This window comes from Halichoerus grypus, chromosome 9, assembly GCF_964656455.1.
Source record: "Halichoerus grypus chromosome 9, mHalGry1.hap1.1, whole genome shotgun sequence".
NCBI classification, from domain to species: domain Eukaryota; kingdom Metazoa; phylum Chordata; class Mammalia; order Carnivora; family Phocidae; genus Halichoerus; species Halichoerus grypus.
Genome location: NC_135720.1, coordinates 19,711,690 through 19,730,161, shown reverse-complemented (window position 1 = coordinate 19,730,161; position 18,472 = coordinate 19,711,690). Strand labels below are relative to the sequence as shown.

The 18,472-nt window shown below is 38.4% G+C and overlaps 1 protein-coding gene across 4 annotated transcripts in view; it reads left to right on the top strand.

Annotated features, from left to right (window-relative positions):
- GRM1 (glutamate metabotropic receptor 1) overlaps window positions 1–18,472 on the top strand; it is a 410,234-nt gene that overhangs the window by 100,514 nt on the left and 291,248 nt on the right. For all 4 annotated transcript variants that reach the window (XM_078054607.1, XM_078054608.1, XM_078054610.1 and 1 more), the window contains exon 3: window positions 14,498–14,747. In XM_078054607.1, coding sequence (XP_077910733.1) covers window positions 14,498–14,747 — 250 coding nt within the window. The remainder of the gene's footprint in view (window positions 1–14,497; window positions 14,748–18,472) is intronic.

The following is an 18,472-nucleotide window of genomic DNA, read 5'->3' as shown; positions in this document are numbered from 1 at the left end:
CAAACTAAGGCTCTGTAATGCCAAGTGGTTTGGAATGAGCTTTCTCACCATGATGCAGAAAACCAGGGCTAGCCTTACAGCCTTGTAATAGGAGACCTCAGATATTATCCAGTACAACCCATTCCCTTTATGGATAAGGAAGTCCAGAACTTTGCACATGGTCATGGGCTGAGGCAGAACCAAGCCCCAGTTGGGTTCCACAGGTCCAAATTTTCTTTTTTTTTTTTAAAGATTTTATTTATTTATTTAATTGACAGGGAGAGAGAGAGAGACAGCATGAGAGGGAACACAAGCAGGGGGAGTGGGAGAGGAAGAAGCAGGCTTCCGGCTGAGCAGAGAGCCCGATGTGGGGCTCGATCCCAGGACCCTGGGATCATGACCTGAGCTGAAGGCAGTCGCTTAACCAACTGAGCCACCCAGGCGCCCCTCCACAGGTCCAAATTGAAGAGATTTTAGTCGACTACGTTTACTGCAGGAGACTCACATGTCCTTTGGATTAAAGACAATCTTCCTTCATAGGATAATTTCCTTTTGGCCCAAGGTAAAATATATTTGACTCAGTTAAATGAAATTTTATACTAATGATGCAAAAGATGTAAAAAGTGGGTTAAATAAGAGGAAACCAAGAGCTTAGTAATAGGGTTGGGTTAATTCCACTGAACAAGAGGTGGCTAAAAGCAGCTACTTGGAGGGGCAGGGGAGCACCTGGATCCTGCTGAATGTCAGTCCAGTGACATTGAACAGTATGTCTTTCTATTACTTCTGGTTCACCTAATGAGCTTGTTCTGTAAGCAGCTTTGTTTTCTCATGTTTCCTGTTTCTGCAGGGCAGTGTCTTGTTCCTTGCTTTTCAGTGACTGCACACCTAAAAGTTGGCAAAAATAAACCTGCAGGCAAGATACACTTTAAATGATTACACAACAAATGCTTTCTCCTCCCCTACAGTAATACACTTGTAAAGGATCAGATTGGGGAAGGAAAAAGCTGTTGAAAAAAAAATTTGCTAAGCAGATGCTTACTCTGACTACTGAGAATATGAAATATGTTTTGACATGAAGATCTAGATTATGAAAGAGTGCTGATTCATATTGTTCTAGAATCACCAAATGCTCATGCTGTAGGGAAGCTTAAAGATCTAGTATGAACCCACATTTCCAGCATGAGCAAAGAAGACAGAATGATAAGCAGCTCAAGGTCAGAGTTGGTTAAAAACAGTCAAGACTTCTGGCTCTTGTCCTGGAATTTTTATAGTGTAATGTCATATAGAGGACCAAGAAGAATGTGTTCATCTGCAAATAGCAGAAAACCATCCTAATGGTGGCTTAGCAGATAGGGATTCATCTTTCTCATGCAAGAAGACATCCAGGGAAAGGCAGTGCAGGAGCAGAATGGAACACAGTAATGCTACCAGGTCCCTGGGCTGTTCTGTCTTCTGCTCCTCCAGCCTTCATGTGTAGGCTTCCTCATCATGTTTCACCCATCCTACATGGCTGCAGTGCCTCCAGGCTCAGGCCCTGGTGTAAAGACAGAAGGGAAGGGGCACCTGGGTGGCTCAGTTGGTTAAGCAGCTGCCTTTGCTCAAGTCATGATCCCAGGGTCTTGGGATTGAGCCCCATGTTGGGCTCCCTGCTCAGTAGAGAGCCTGCTTCTCCCTCTCCCTCTGCCTGCTGCTCTGCCTACTTGTGCTCTCTATCTCTCTGTCAAATAAACAAATAAAAATCTTTAAAAAAAAATAAAGAGTGGTAGGTGGTGGGAGGGATGGGGTGGCTGGGTGATAGACATTGAGGAGGGTATGTGCTAGGGTGAGCACTGTGAATTGTGTAAGACTGTTGAATCACAGACCTATACCTCTGAAACAAATAAAAAAATAAAAAAATAAAAAAAATAAAGACAGTAGGGGAAAAGGCCTAAGAAGCAGGCCTGCCATCTGACCTTTTTCAGATTATCCCAGAAGCTTCACCTGGCCTTAAATCTCCTTGTCTGGAACTGGGTCATACATCTGGATCTCTAGCCACAAGGGAATATGGGAAAGTAGGTGCTTTTGGCTATGCACAGTCACCCTAGACAAAATCAAATATTTTTTAGTAAGGAAGGATGGGAGAATGGATAATGTGGAGGAAACAACTAGAGCCTGAAATACAAAGTATGCTGAGGTAGGTAATTAAGGGCCATAGGCTTCAGAGTCAGACACATCTGAGTTCAAATTGCAGTTCTTACAATTTTTGGATAAGTTACTGTATGTCCTAGGCCTTAGGTTCCTTTGTAAATGGAGATAATTATGGCAAAATGAGGTAATAAGGGTGTGGTGAAGCTAAAAGAAGATAATTAAGACATAATAAGATCTTCATAAACTTTCACATACCGCTGCTTTAGGATCTGGTAACATTAGTGTTGCTTACCCTCCCTGGGCCAAGCTATATTTTGATTTCTTTAATTTCAGATGGAATGTTCAAGATGCCAAGACACAGAACGTGGTTAAACACATTTTATTCATCTTTATTTCCTATTAGAAATAATGCCCAAATAATATTTAAACATTATTCACATGGCTTCTAGCCCTTTGCTCAAACGGGAGAGACTTTAATGGGCCAACCTCCCTGGTCTCAACCTGAAGTAATTCGTTGTATGGAGGAGAGATGGCCAGACCTGAGTCTAGCCCTTGTAGAAAATTTACAGTAGAGAGGTGTTCTGAGCCTTTTATACCTTTTGTTAGGGCAGAGGCCCAATAAGTGAGGAAATTTGTATCTCCCAAACTAAATCTCACTGAATCTTAAAGAAAAAAGACAAAGAGAGAATACTGCTTCTTTAATAAATTAGGGGAGCTCACTTCAGATTTTAGGATTTCAAACAGGAAACCTGCATATATTACACATGCTCTCCCAATCCAAATATGTAGGTATCTCAGGAAATGGCATAAGGTCTATGGGCAGCTTTGCTAAGGACATTAGTATTTCTTTCTTTTTTTTTTTTGGAAGAAAGATTGTTATGCAGTCATTATGAGAGGTTCATTTCCCTTCTGGAAAAATTCCCACATATCCCATAATAGCTATGTTTGGCATGATATTCAGATGAAGACTGTACCCTATGTATTTTTATTTCAAACATTTTTATTAACAAAATAATGTATGATTATTGTAGGTAAATTAGAAGACAAAGATAATAAAAATAAAACATCATATATAGGATTTTACCATCTATAGAAAACCACTGTTAATATTTTCATGCATATTCTTTACTTTCTATATATGTAAATATAAATACACAGTAAAATTGTATTTTTAAAATGTAAAAATTTACACTTTGCATACTATTTTTAATTTTTTTGTATTTAACAATATGACATAAATATATTTGATGACATTGAACATAAATTTACATCATCTTTGGAAATGTTTGAATGTGTTTTTAATGTAAATACACAATAATTATTTAACCTATCTCCTGTTGTAGAGCATGGGTTTGTTTCTGTTATGTTTTCCAATTATGTGCTGTGATGAATATCCTTATAACTGGAACTTGCTGGACAATGAAATTAATTTCTGAAAACTAAATTTTTGAGTCAAAAAATATGAATGTAATTTAAAGCATCGATATTATAAATTTTCTACCAAAAAGATGGGAACAGTTTATACTACCATTGGTAGCATATGAGAGTGCTCATTTCCATGAACTCTTGCCAACAGTGTGTTATCATAAAATATATGCATAGTTTTAGTGTGTTTGGGTGTGTATTTTGGGGTACTTTTTCTGAACTTGTTGCTATATACAATTTTCCCAGTTTTGATCATCTATATGATACCAGACAGGCAGGAGGAGTGGACAGGTGTGATGGGGGCTGCTTCTGTGAACCTGTTTCCTTCATGTGAAAACTGAAATGGAAAAATGTGACTTTCCTGCGGAAATAATGATCTCTTTTTTTATTTTTATACCACTTACATTTTTTCTTCTTTTAACTTCTTTCTCCATATTATAAAGGATTTGAGTGAGAGAAACAACAAACTGGGTTATTGCATAAAGCTCTAAAATAGATACAATGAGGCATTTATGGCTGAAACTTAAAGACTCAGTGACAGAGACTCAATATAGACAAACATAGACTTTTGAATGCATTGCATAAACACCAAAAATAAAATAGGGAAGGAATTGCTTTGTGCAAGTGTGGTAGAAAAAATAAACTAGGGACAACCTGGGAACAAGGTGACCATGACTGGAGAGCGAAGCACTGTAGTTAAAAAAAAAAAAAATCACGAGCTTGGGTTTTATAAATAGGAACATGGAAATAAAGGAATCTAAAGCTCTTGGGTCAGTGCTAAAGCTTATGTCCAATTTTAGATTCTACAACTTGAGAGAGACATGGATGGAAAGTAAAAATAGATACCACTCCCTGAACTTTTTGTATGTTCTGGAAACTTTGTATTCATTAACACATGATTTTATAATCATGACAAGTCTTTGAGATGCATATTATGATTCCCATTTTATACAAGAAGAAACCAAATCTTAAAGAAAACACTTTAAGGCTATCTATCTCCTTATTGAGGATCCAGGATTCAAACCAGGTTGATCTGCCTCCAAGACTCATCCTCTTATTCACTCAGCTATAATGTATACCTGAAAACATGATGTAGCAAAAGGGCAAGATTCCTTGGCCTTAATCCTATTGCATAGAGATAACAGTCACTTTTTGGTAAATTTCCTTCTTCCACTTGGGTGCTGGAACTATACCTGCCCAAACTGGGATTGTTAGAGGTAGGGCTGGGAAATTGCTGGTAAAAATGATTCCCTTTTCCTTTGAATGCTCTGTGTGAGGAAGTTCCAGCACTGACCTTGCATATAAATTTCCTTACTGCCCCTAAGGCAGGTGATGAGTCACTTCTGATTGACCAGCCCCATAATGCTGACTGCAGGTATGTGGATGGAGGCAGGGGAGCCGTAACATTTTTAAGGTATGAAGTGGGAGAACCAAACAAATTAAAAGGTTGCCAGGAAAGGTTGCAGTAGCAGGGATTATTTTTCTAGGAGAAGAGAAAACTGAATTGGTGTTTCCAGACTTAAAAAAAAAAAAAAGTTCAAACCAGCTGATATCTTTCTTCACTAAAAATGAAGAGGGAATGCATTTAGATTTCATTGTAAGAAATTTACATCAAAAAGAAGGATTTCCTGATAGTGATAGTTGTTGAATATTGCAGTGGGTTTCCAGAAGGTGCTGTGAAAACAACTTTTTTCATCATAATTCTTTTAAAAATGGGTTATTATCTTATTTGTCCAGAAGGCAGAGAAATCAGTTTCCAAGCTCTCAGACAGGGACTGGCTCACAACCCAAGGGATTTCATTATCCCCAGAGCCTGAGACTACTATGTAATACCAAGGAAGGTATGTAAGGTATGTAAGTGTGAAATAAAGCAGGGATTAAGGAAGTCTAGACCATAATACTGGTGGATCTTAAAAGCAAAAGCATTCCTTCATTAAGGAGAGTGAAGAAATATCTATATATTTTCCCTGTATGAATGTTTTCCTCATATAACTGATACATAAATATATAGGGATGAATTATATTGAATGTATTTGTTTGACCAGGATAATTTATGAAGATGTAATAAAAGGGCTTGAGCTTGGTTCAGCATGATGGCTGAAATGTCATTGCCACTAAACGGAGCTCAGATTGTTTCTTAAATATAACCCCAATATTTTAAGAGTAGAAGAAAAAATGATCAATGTAAGGACTAGTCTCCGTTGCCTACTTTTTGCCATGGTGGCAGTTCACACAGGTGATTATGAAATCCAAGACAATTTTATTCCATAGATTGCTTGCTCAATGAAACTTAGCTACCATACCACTACAAATCAATCTTTTATGAACGAATGTCTGTTCATCTGGTTGGATAATAATCATATATAACTCCTTTAAAATCATATTTAGCTTAAAAAATTCAGAGTTATAGCCATTATTTTTCTCTCTTGAGATCTGTTTTTTTACCACTGTTTTCAGTACCTTTTTAAACTTTGTTCTGTGTAGACAATAATATCTAGTTCTATTATGTTTAAGTTTTTTTTTTTTTTTAATTAATTTTCAAGAGATGCCTGGGTGGCTCAGTTGGTTAAGCGTCTACCTTCCGCTCAGGTCATAATCCCAGCATCCTGGGATCGAGTCCCGTATCAGGCTCCCTGCTCAGTGTGGAGCCTGCCTCTCCCTCTGCCTGCCACTACCCCTGCTTGTGCTCTTTCTCTCTCTGACAAATAAATAAATAAAATCTTTAAAAAAATTGATTTCCAAACAATGGGAATTTCTTTGTAAACCCCTTGTTCTCTCTCATAAATTTCCCCATAAGTTTTGTTTGGAAGCTTAGTTTTATAGAAAATCTTGATTTACTCTGTAGTTTATTTTGTCACATAAGATAGAAATTAAGATTTTTCAACATATTTTATTATTATATTTTAGGGGCTTTGTCAGATGCCACTCTTCCCTTTCTCACGCTTCAGGTTTTAGGCAACATTATAACAGTGATAAAGTCTGTTATAAAATCTGTTACAACACAGCAACATACAGCACATTTCCATGTTGCAATCTTGTAGTGGTATGCCAGATGCTTCACTAGGGATCCGTTGTATAGAGTGTCCTTCTATAAACCGTGAACCTTCTGCTCCAGTGGGACTTCTTACTTCTTGCCTCTAAAAATCTTCTTTTGTGGATGCTCATTTGCTCCCCTTCACTCTGAATGCCAGTATCTTGCTTACATTCTTCAAAGTCCAGTTGCATTCCTGTGTTTCAAAGAGGCATTCTATGATCATTTCTGCTTTCTTAGTCTGTAATTTAGTATTACAGTGTTTTCATTTCCCATGTAGCATTTATAACTGATTATTGTTGCTGTAGTTTGTGTGCTTGTGTCATGTTCTTACTACTATATATAAGTCCATGTAGGAGGCAGTATGAAATGATGATAAGCAAGAACTTCTGAGCTAGATGTTAAATCCTAGGTCCTCCTCTCTATGACCTTGGGCAAGTTACTTAACCTGTTAGAGCCTCTATGTCCTCATCTGTATAAAGGGAGTTATAACCTTTATGATGGAGTTGTGTTGAATTAATGAAATGCTAAGATGCATAGCACAGTGCCAGACACAAAGTAAATATTCATCAAATTGAAGGCAGAGCCCATGTCCAGTATTTCTTGGCAACTCTCTAAGTGCAGAGCCAGGATTTTTTTCAAGTTGAGAGCTCAATAAACTATTTGCTAATTGAATGAAAATATGCAGCCCTCTATCAAGTCTGAGTGTTTACAATTACATGGCCCTTTTATTTTTTGAGAGTTTTGTTAAGAGTCAGTTCTTTATATATTCACAGCTTCCTTCAGGGTTGCACACAGAAATATCTAAATAAATGCTTCAGTGTCAGGAAAGGCAAGAGGAGGCCTGCACAGCTGAATGGAAGGGGGAGGGGAGGCAGAGGATGGGCTCAGTGCTGAATATTTTAGTTTCAGTCTGGCATTGTTTGCTCATGACCTGGTAGAGAGGCAAAGAGTACCTGTCCCTTAATTTTCTTTCTATTTGTAGAAAATCTATTGATATTTTAAGACCCAGAATAAAGGTACCCACCCAGCTATTGAGGTACAATTGACAAATAAAATTGTATATATTTAAGGTGTACTATGTAATGGTTTGATAGACATATACATTGTGAAAGGATTACCACTATCAAGTTAATTCACACTGCCATTACCTCACATAGTTATGTGTGTGTGCATGGTAACAATGTTTAATATCTATTCTCTTAGCAAATTTCAAGTATATAATATATATCATTAACTATGTATTATTATGTGTAATAATATATATCATTATATAGTCACCATGCTGTACATTAGATCCCCAGGGCTTATTCATCTTGTAACTGAAAGTTTGTACTCTTTGACCAATATCTTCTCATTTTTTCTACTCTTCACCCCTGGTAACCACCATTCCACTCTCTGGCTCTCTGAGTTTGACTCTTTTAGATGCCACACATAAGTAAAATCCTGCAGTATTTGTCTTTCTATGTCTGGCTTATTTCACTTAGTATAATGTCCTCCAGGTTCATCTACATTGTTGCAAATGGCAGGATTTCCTTCTTTTTTTATGGCTAATATTCTATCGTAAATATAGACCACATTTTTTTAATCCATTCATCCATTGATGGACACTTATGTTGTTTTCATATATTGACTATTGTGAATAATGCTGCCATGAACATGAGAGTGCAGATAATCTCCTTGAAATACTGATTTTGCTTCCTTTAAATATATGTGTATTGTGTAATGTGTCTGTTGGATCATATGATGGTTCTATTTAAATTTTTTTTTTTAAAGAACCTCATACTGTTTTTCATAATGGTTGTACCAAATTGTATTCCCACCAACAGTGTCCAGGGGTTCCATTTTCTCTATATCCTTTCCAACAGGTGACACATCTTTAGGCAGCTTTTCCTGAATCCTAACCCATAGCACCTTTATTAGATACTTAAACTTGTGTGTGTCATGTCATTCGTTCTGTTGCTACTAAATGAAAGTAACATGATTTTAAACTTCCTGGCGGCAGTTTTCTTCCCATTTTTTTATGGTCTTTGTTTCTAGCACTATTATCAATATGATGACTACAATAGGGCTGTTCTAAGAATCAAATAAGATATGTTTGTGAATGTAATTTTTAGAGTATAAAGATTTATAAAAGTACAAGTTATTATTGTTGTTGTTCCTATATCAGAACTGCTCTCATGGAAATTTATGTGCTACTCTGGAGTCTTTTAGGCATCATGAGAAAAATGGGCAGTTGAAACATGGCCCAATGCATGATATTCGGCTATCAATTTCTATAATGAGGAGCTGCTATCCAAATAAAATATTAATACAGAAAGTGGGACAAATATTTCATGAAACCAGTTGGCCTATGCAGACATTATTTATTATGAAAACATATACATTTAATTGATTTAACTATTAAGAAAAATGAGCAGTAACCTAGGACTCAAGTCATTTAAAACTGCTCTAGTTCTAACACAAACAAGCTTCATGCCCATTGGTGAGCCATTGCCCCTGTGTGGTTCAGTTTCCTTGTCTGTAACCTGAAGTGTTTGGACAGATTATATCTAAGGCCTTTACTAGATTTAAAAAAAAACAAAGATTTTCTTATTTGAATGCATAGAACATTCTTGTTCAGTTAGTCTGTATGTATTTTGATAAGGGAATAAAATACTTTTCTGTGTTTGAAATCTAAGGATGGGACTTTAGCAATAAAGTTACTGCCCTTGTAACACCGTCTTCTGACAGACTGATAGAGCCTTTGCTGAGAGAGTTGGCGAGTGATGTCTGTGTACCTTGTAGATTCTTGAACATGCATTTACTGTGGGAAAGTGGCATCTGATGTCCTTCTCAAACACTCTTCTGCAGACAGATGAGCATCCACTGCCAGCCAGTTTTCTCCCTCATACTCAGTCACTGCCTCTTGTCTGAGCCATGATGTGTTTCCAAAGTCTGTGGAGCTGAGAATTTTGTGACAAATTAATGCTCCCATTTGGGCTTCACTGGACTGGATTAGGCCACTGAAGGTGGTTAAATTAAAAGGCAAATACATTAATTGATAATTTAATCTCATGAAAAAGGAAATGAGAAAGATTTCCTTTCAACAATATAGGAAAATCTTACAAGGTTCATTACAGTGCCCACAAAACTTTTATAGATGTTAAGATTTAAGTCCTAAGACCTTTTTTGGGGGGATATCATTCTTTTACAATTATTTTGACTTAACTATTACTGTATATATTGTATACTATATATATTGTATACTGATGCTTACCTAAAAAATTTTGAAAACTACTGCCACATTGTCTACCAAAAGTTTGAATTGCTTTCATGAAAAGTAAATGTATTTGTGTCTTGCCAGCATTAAATATTATTAATCTTTGTAATTCTGGCAATCTGGTAGGTGAAAAAAAAAACTACCTGGTTTTAATGGCACTCTTTTGGTAGTTAATGATATTCAGTAATTTTTTTTTTCATATGCTTATCGCCCACTTTTACTTATTTTGTTTAAATTGCTTCTTTATAACTTTTGCTCCTTTCTCTATTGTGCTGTTAAAACAAATGTACTTTTACTATGCATTTAGTGTCTAGAACTATTCTAAAGATTAAGGATACATCATTGGATAAGTCATAAAAAGATGTTCTCATGGAGCTTATATTCAAGGGGGGAAAAGAAAAATTAACAAGAAAAATGTCAGACATATGTTCTAAGATAAAATCAAGAGACATGATCAGGACTTGCTGGGGGGTTACTTGAAGCTAACTGATCAAGAAAGGTTTTTCAGAAGGGGTGGTATTTATATTGAGACAAGATCGACAAGAACATCTGTAGAAGATCATCTTTTTGTGATGATCTTCTTAGATCGGCCCAGATTCCCTATCTGCCTTGTGCACCATTCGCCCAGCTACTGTGAAAGTAGGCTTTTGTAAATCTCAGCTGACCCCTGCCTGGGAGGCTATACCTCCCCTGCCTTATTGAGGACCTTAGCCAATCTAGAGTGGTGACTAAACCATGGGAAGGTGTATCACAGAGACTGAGAGGATAAAGTGTTTCAAGGAGGCTGTGGTCAGCTGTTGAGTGCATCTGAGTGGTTAATGAAGAAGAAGACAGAGAACAGATCATGAAATAGGCAACAGGGAAATTTTTGGTGACCTTGACAAGAGAAGAGTTTGACAGGAGAAGATTCTGAGGTAATGGGAAGAGTGGTAAAGGAGAGAATGGGAGATGATGAAGCAAACACATTGACCTAGACATTTATCATTGCTATGAATAGGACTAGAGAATGAGGTAGTAACTTAAGTGGGGGAAAAAAGCGCAAAGGTTTTTATTTTTTATTTTTGATTAACACCATTGGAAGGAAATAACTGATTTTTACAAAAGAGAGGGGGCAATTGCAGGAGAAAGTTCTTGAATAGACAAAAAGCAATGAGACCTAGTGTTTATGAGTAGGAGTTGGCTGTATCCTGAGGCAGAAACACTTCAGATCACTTAGGTGATACAAACAGCTAATATAGAGTCATGAATGAGTTTAGGGTATCCCAAGAATAGAAAGACATCTATGGGTCTAGAGAAGGTGGGGGAGAGGAAGTGGGCAGAGATGGGGTTGGGGAAGTTGGAAGGCTCAGTCCACGTAAAGGCTGGTAGTTCAGGGAAAGGAGTTTTGGTATCATTCCAAGTGTGTTGGGAAGTGATTGAAGCTTTTTGAAGAGGTGTGATATAACCTGATTTCCATCTTAACTGATCACTCTGTTATGTGTGGAATGAATCATTAGGAACAAGAGTAGAAACAGGGAGAACAATCAGGGGGTAGGGCAGTTGTCTAGGCAAGAACTGATAGTTACTTAGAATAGAGGATGCCGTCAGCGGCCTGCCCAGATTCCCTATCTGCCTTGTGCACCGTTCGCCCAGCTACTGTGAAAGTAGGCTTTTGTAAATCTCAGCTGACCCCTGCCTCGGAGGCTCTACCTCCCCTGCCTTGTTGATGACCTTAGCCGATGACTGATTGACAGGAGGGCTCTGTTTCCTAAAGGTGGGGCTAACTCCGTGCTACAGTTTGTGCTGTAGCACTTCCTTATGGAATTGGGACTAAAGCTAATCACTAGCTGAATGACATTCCTGCTTAGCATCCCCCACCTGTCCTTCACAGATTCTCTTGCTCCTCTCTCAATAAATAACTTGAACAAGAATCTTCATCTCAGCTATGTTTTTAGGAAACCTGACCCAAGACACTTGGTTTAGGATGGCAGAGGTTGAAATGGAGGAGACTGGCTTAGAAATGTTTGAGAGATAGTCTGTGGAACTGACCTGGAACATGAGAGAAAGATAGAAATTGAGAGTTCCTAAACTTTGTTATTGAGCAATGGGGTGGGTAATGGCATTATTTACTAACCGCAGATGTCTGGAAAGAGTGGGTTTGCAAGGTGGAGAGGGAAAAAATTCTGTTTCAGATATGTTAAGTTTGAAATGTCTATAAATGGATATATCAAGGATGCAATCGAATATTCTAATCTTTTGCTCTAAAGGGCAATCTAGTCTGAAGACCTATATTTGGGGTTCAACTATAATATTCAAATGGTGTTCGAAGGAATGTGACTGAATGAGTGTATTAGGGTGAGAGTAGAGATGAAGACGAGATCAGGTTGTGGCATCAAAATATTGGAGGTTGAGCAGAGGAAAATCTAGCACATACATTGAGGAGTAGTCAGTGAGTGGTGACTAAACCATGAGAAGGTGTATCACAGAGACTGAGAAGATAAAGTGTTTCAAGGAGGCTGTGGTCAGCTGTTGAGTGCATCTGAGTGGTTAATGAAGAAGAAGACAGAGAACAGATCATGAAATAGGCAACAGGGAGGGGCGCCTGGGTGGCTCAGTCGTTAAGCGTCTGCCTTCGGCTCAGGTCATGATCCCAGCGTCCTGGGATCGAGCCCCACATCGGGCTCTCTGCTCCGCGGGAAGCCTGCTTCTCCCTCTCCCACTCCCCCTGCTTGTGTTCCCTCTCTCGCTGTGTCTCTCTCTGTCAAATAAATAAATTCTTTAAAAAAAAAAAAAATAGGCAACAGGGAAATTTTTGGTGACCTTGACAAGAGAAGAGTTTGACAGGAGAAGATTCTGAGGTAATGGGAAGAGTGGTAAAGGAGAGAATGGGAGATGATGAAGCAAACACATTGACCTAGACATTTATCATTGCTATGAATAGGACTAGAGAATGAGGTAGTAACTTAAGTGGGGAAAAAAGTGCAAAGGTTTTTATTTTTTATTTTTGATTAACACCATTGGAAGGAAATAACTGATTTTTACAAAAGAGAGGGGACAATTGCAGGAGAAAATTCTTGAATAGACAAAAAGCAATGAGACCTAGTGTTTATGAGTAGGAGTTGGCTGTATCCTGAGGCAGAAACACTTCAAATTTACAACAGGAGGAATGCCAGAGAAATAAGTGCCAACAAAGAAAGCTTTGTAGATGTGGTGTATGGCTGAGTTAGTTTTTGTCTGATTATTTCTGTGTCTTTGTTGAAATATGAAATGAGGATCCCAGCTGAGATGAGGGTCAGAGGTGGGGTCATTAAGTTTGGAGATTTACGGAGGGAAGAGTAAGGATGAAATAATCATGTTAGAGACTAGGAGATTTTATTAATGGAGGAGATGTAGTATAATTTCCTTGCACTATCGAATGCCTCTTTTGGCATGAATGCTCATGAATTTTTAATTAACCAGTCATCAAGATTTTTAGTTTTTTCTAGACATACTTAGGTCCTCAGGTGTAGAGGTGGAATAGGTAAATGGTTGGGTTTAACTAGCACTGGGGTTTTGTCAGGAAGACACAAGGCAGTTAAAGAATTTGTAAGGGAGTGATTATGAGGATAGGGTATGAGATATGAGCTGGGCTAAGAGGCAAATGAGAGGAAGGATGGAAAGAAAGATGGGGAGGTGAATTGGTTTGAGGTGGTGATGAAGTTGAAGAAATCTTGGCGTGGGGGTAGTAGAATATATGAGCTTGAAAGACAAGAGGGGATAAAGAGAGTGGGATGTTTGACATCCACATTCAGAGATATTAGAAACATTTGTGACAACAAGATCAAAAGTGTGGCCAGGGAAGTAGGTGGGTTATTGGAAATATTATTAGTTGGAGGGGGTTGAGAAACTTGGAGGACATGGTATTGAATCATCTACACAGGTGTCAAAATCCCCAAACTTGGGGAAAAGAGTAGAGGTATAGAGGACATTAAGATGGGGGCTAAAGTCATCAGTGAAATAGAGAAACAGGAAGCTGGCACAATGTAATATTTACTTTATTTCATTGATTTTTTTATGTGTTCTTAGTTTTTTAAAGTATATTTTATTGTAAGAATGATATTAAAATAAAAATCAGAACGTAAGGCCAAAATCTCCCATAATCCTGTCACTTCATCAGAGGATGGTGAATTTTGACTAAACCACATAGCTGCTTCTTGTCTGGTTATTCTGGCCGGGCCAGGTGTTCCATTTGTTTAGCTTACTCTTCCTGAAGTGTCGCAGGGTTTGCCACCACCGTGAGTATCTGCCTCTTGACTGGCAGCCAGCAGAAGTGAGCCCTCAAATGAAGAGGCCTTCTCATGGTGCTGGTTGACCGCCTACCCAATGTGCTGATCTCTCCCACATTGCTAAAAATCTGTGACAACCATTACCAGTCACTGTTGTAAAATAGGGCAGTAGTCCTTCATTTCTCAAAACTTGTTTCACTGTGGATGCCCTGGTTAGATAGTTTCTCATTATCTTCTCAGTGTTGGTGGTTTGATTGCATTTGATGACTCTCTTGAATCCATCCAGATCTTCCTTCAGTTCCAGTTATATTTACAAATTATTGGGCAAGTCTGTCCTCTCTATTCCTTGTGACTAACGAGTCTTTATTCCAGCTTGTAAGTGCTGCACTGCCAGGTTGTCTTGAACATCTGCTGATTGTTTCTGGACAGGGAATTATGGGGAGAGCGGAATGGATGCTTTCAAAGAGCTGGCTGCCCAGGAAGGCCTCTGCATCGCCCATTCAGACAAAATCTACAGCAATGCTGGGGAAAAGAGTTTTGACCGACTTCTGCGCAAGCTCCGGGAGAGGCTTCCCAAAGCCAGAGTGGTGGTCTGCTTCTGCGAAGGCATGACGGTCCGAGGCCTCCTGAGTGCCATGAGGCGCCTGGGCGTCGTGGGAGAGTTCTCACTCATTGGAAGGTAAATCTCAATCTCTCTCTCTCTCTCTCTCTCTCTCTCACACACACACACACACACACACACACACACACACACTTTGGCCCACATATGCTTGTTCTCACAAATCTGGATTCCCTGACTTCAAAGAGGGTAAGATGTGCTCTGCTGGGCTGAACCTTAACTCTGGATCATGGAGAGTGGGGCTATCATCATTTTCCTGCTAGACAAGAGCAGGGTAGTCCATGACAAGATGATGAGACTACTTCAGAAAAAGGTGGGAAGTTGTTGCTGTTTTGTTCTGAAGAATTATTCTTTTCATATGCTTTGGGCCCCTTCCAATCCTCTGGCCCTCAAACCACACACATGCTTGTCTTCACACTTCCTAAACATAAGAATCTTAATGGAGTATTGGTGGATGGAGGGTAGCAGTGAAGATGGAAATACATAGTAAGATACAAAATTTAAAGGGCTGGCTAAATGCAAGTGAAAATATGCAGCTGAGCTGTAGATCTTAATAATGTGTGCTTTTACACACATGGGATGGCTGAGGGATGCTTTCAGCATGTGACTCCTGAAATAGCAGGCGGTGGCTTCCAAGACCTCTGCTCTTCTTTCTAGATCATATGTACTTGTGTGGGAATAGATTTTCAGTATCATTGTATCTTTCATAGGGTTTTTGATGTAACAGGTATCTTGTTTAACTTGCCTACTTATAATATTGCACAAAGGAACTGCTAAATTTTTCCAAGGAACCTACTGAGTTTACCTAAATGAAAGCCTCCACTGATCCCTGACTTTGTCATACTCATCTTCCAGATTGCTTTTTCTCTTTCCATCTCCTCTGTTGGCTAGAATAAAATCTATACTTCACCTGTTGAAATACCTCAAACCCTGGCTGTCTTCTCTAGGAAGCTAAGTAGTAATGGTATGGACATCCTCTCCTGACTTTTCCCTCTGTCCTTGAACTTGTGGTTATGACTGCAGTAGTAGTAACACTAATCTCATCATCATCTGGTACTGGAGGTATAGGACACTTCAAAGACTTTAGAGAAGAAGGTAGGATATAAATCCAACTAAAAAAATAAAGAAACAAAGAAGTACTCTCTCATGAGGAGATATGGAATCAAGATCAAAATATAATTCAAGATTAAGAAAATTATTGAATTTAAGTATAATTGGCACACTGTCACAAAATGTCATTTTGGCTTCTTCAACATGATGCAGTTGTGTGAGGCCACTTAAGAAAGCAAGTCTTAAAAACAAGTATTTTAAAAAGGAATATTATTTCCTTTATGAGTGAAAAGGAGGTAAGCAGCATTGTTGAAGTGTTATGCAGCATAAGGTCGGTAACATATGTACCAGGACAGGTGGCCTGCAGATATTCAGCCCTTTTTATTAATTTTGTAAAATGACTGCTTTTATGAAGGGTAATTGTTTTAAAAATATTCTCATGTTTACCATTTTCAAAAGAACAATTGTCTGTGTTTTCAGAATTCATTCTCTTTAATATCCTTAAAGACACTATCTACCTGGATTCTGGAGAGCTTAAAGAGATGTGGCAAATATGTGAGCTTTGGGATATACAGACTGCCTAATTGTGAAATATAATTATACAAATGTTGCAGTGAGTATTTAGAGTGTAAAGGATTCATTCCATCATCATTATTTAAATATTGAATGAAGATGGCGATGTGAACTTCCTTCTCTGGCTCTTGCCTACCTGCAGTGCAGCTGAGCTCATACAAGTATTTCTGAGTCTCACATATGCTTGCTTATGAAGAGGTCAGCTACATGTGATATGTACTTCTTTTTTCCTCTCTCTCTCTGCCCTACCTCTGCTGGGTCCTGCTGACACATTCTAGGGAACTGTCATAACAGTGAACACCTGAACTTCTGAGGATGCTCTTCCCCGTGCCAGTGGTTATTGCCAGTGACCCATGGAGCCCTCGAGATGCCAAAGCTATGCCCCACTTGCTGCTTCTCTGCCTTTCCGGGCTATATTCTTCGAGGGTCTATCAGAGTGGTATTGGCTGTTGCTCTCATATCTTAGAGGATTTGGGGGAAAATGGCCTTTTCTTATTCTTGGTTCACAGTTATCTCCCTTCCCTGGGAGAGAGATCAGTTCAGATATGAGTCCATAGGGAGCTAAACAGGGAACCAAGCCAAGTAGTAACACTACACCGTACCTAGAATTAGCTTTCCCTTCAGATGTTTGATTCTCCCACTTTCTGAGGGATAAATTCTATCCCAAACTCTCCTCTGTCCCTCATGGCAATGGACATTTGGTGGGCATGATTCTCTTCTCATTTCTGCAGGCATGTCTAGAAGGGTTTTAGTTTAACATCAAGTTGCAACTTCTAGCTACATATGCAGTGTCGTCAAATATATCTCCCTCCTACTTGAAGGGGTTTCATTTACTAAATGATGATAAACTCTTTTGAGGTCAGGAGCCATTGTTTGGTTTCTTTCACAGCACATGGTATGATTCTGGCTGCTGCCAGATTTCCAAGAGGGCATTGTATAGATGGTGATGGACCTCTTTTCATAGAGGTGAAGATAAGTAAGTCGTGGTTTAGATTGCAGCAAAAGACACTTAATTAAAAAAGTAGAACTTCCTGAATGAAAGATTTATATTCCCTTGCCTCCATGACTCCTCTTTTCTCTCACACTTCACATGAACATAAAAGGAAATGTTGTTGGTGCCACCATCCAAACATATCCAGACTTTGACAACTTATTGCCGTTCTTGTTGCTGCCATCCTGGTCCAAGGCACCATCGTCGCTCACCTGGGTTATTGTGATATGCTCCTAATTGACCCTTGCCACATCCCCCCCCCCCCAACTGCTCCATCATCTATTCTTAAGGCAAAGTGATCTTTTAAAAATTTAAGTCAGGTAATGTCACTCTTTATGTGCTCAATACCTCAAAATGGCTTCCCATTTTTCTCATAATGAAGTCTTACCATGGCCTTAAAATCCCGCTTCTGTTGTTGGGGCTAAGTTTTTCATAATGGCATAATAAAGTATAATAACAGAAATAGAATTTTTAAATAAGAAGTTCTCAAAGATAATAAAAACATTCTATATTTAATGAATGTAGGATAATGGAAAAACCAAACAAAAAGCTATATGGGCTGAGAGTTCTAGCTCTGGCATGGAGTAATCATGTGATCTTGTTTAAGTCACTTTTTGTCTCTGAGTCTATTTTTTTCTACAAAAATTATCAACCTATGACAAAACTTGACAACCTTCTACAAAAATTATCAACCTATGACAAAACTATGATCAACAGGAACATATTTATCAATTCATTTTTTCTAAAGTTATTCATGAATTTATATTAATCCATTTACATTTTCTTACCCACCACTTTATTAAAACCAGGAGAATATGTTAAATACTGCTGGTCAGTATTAGTGTCTTAATGTGGCCATGGAATGTAGCCAACAGACCCACAGGAAAATCAAACCTTCGACTTTGGACAAATTGGCAGAACATTGTCACCAAGTAAGTTAACCAACCACAAATTAGTCATTATGCAAAAAGTAAGTTCGATCTTAGTTTTATGAAATTGCTTCTTTTGACATGATTCTCAGAATTGTGCTCACCGTATCTATAATTATAATTTTAGTGATGATGGTGATGATAATGAGCACATTTGTTTGGACCTTCCTATATGCCAGGCACTGTTCTAAGCACTTTGTATACATTAACTTATCATAACAGTATTATGAGAAAGGTGCTAA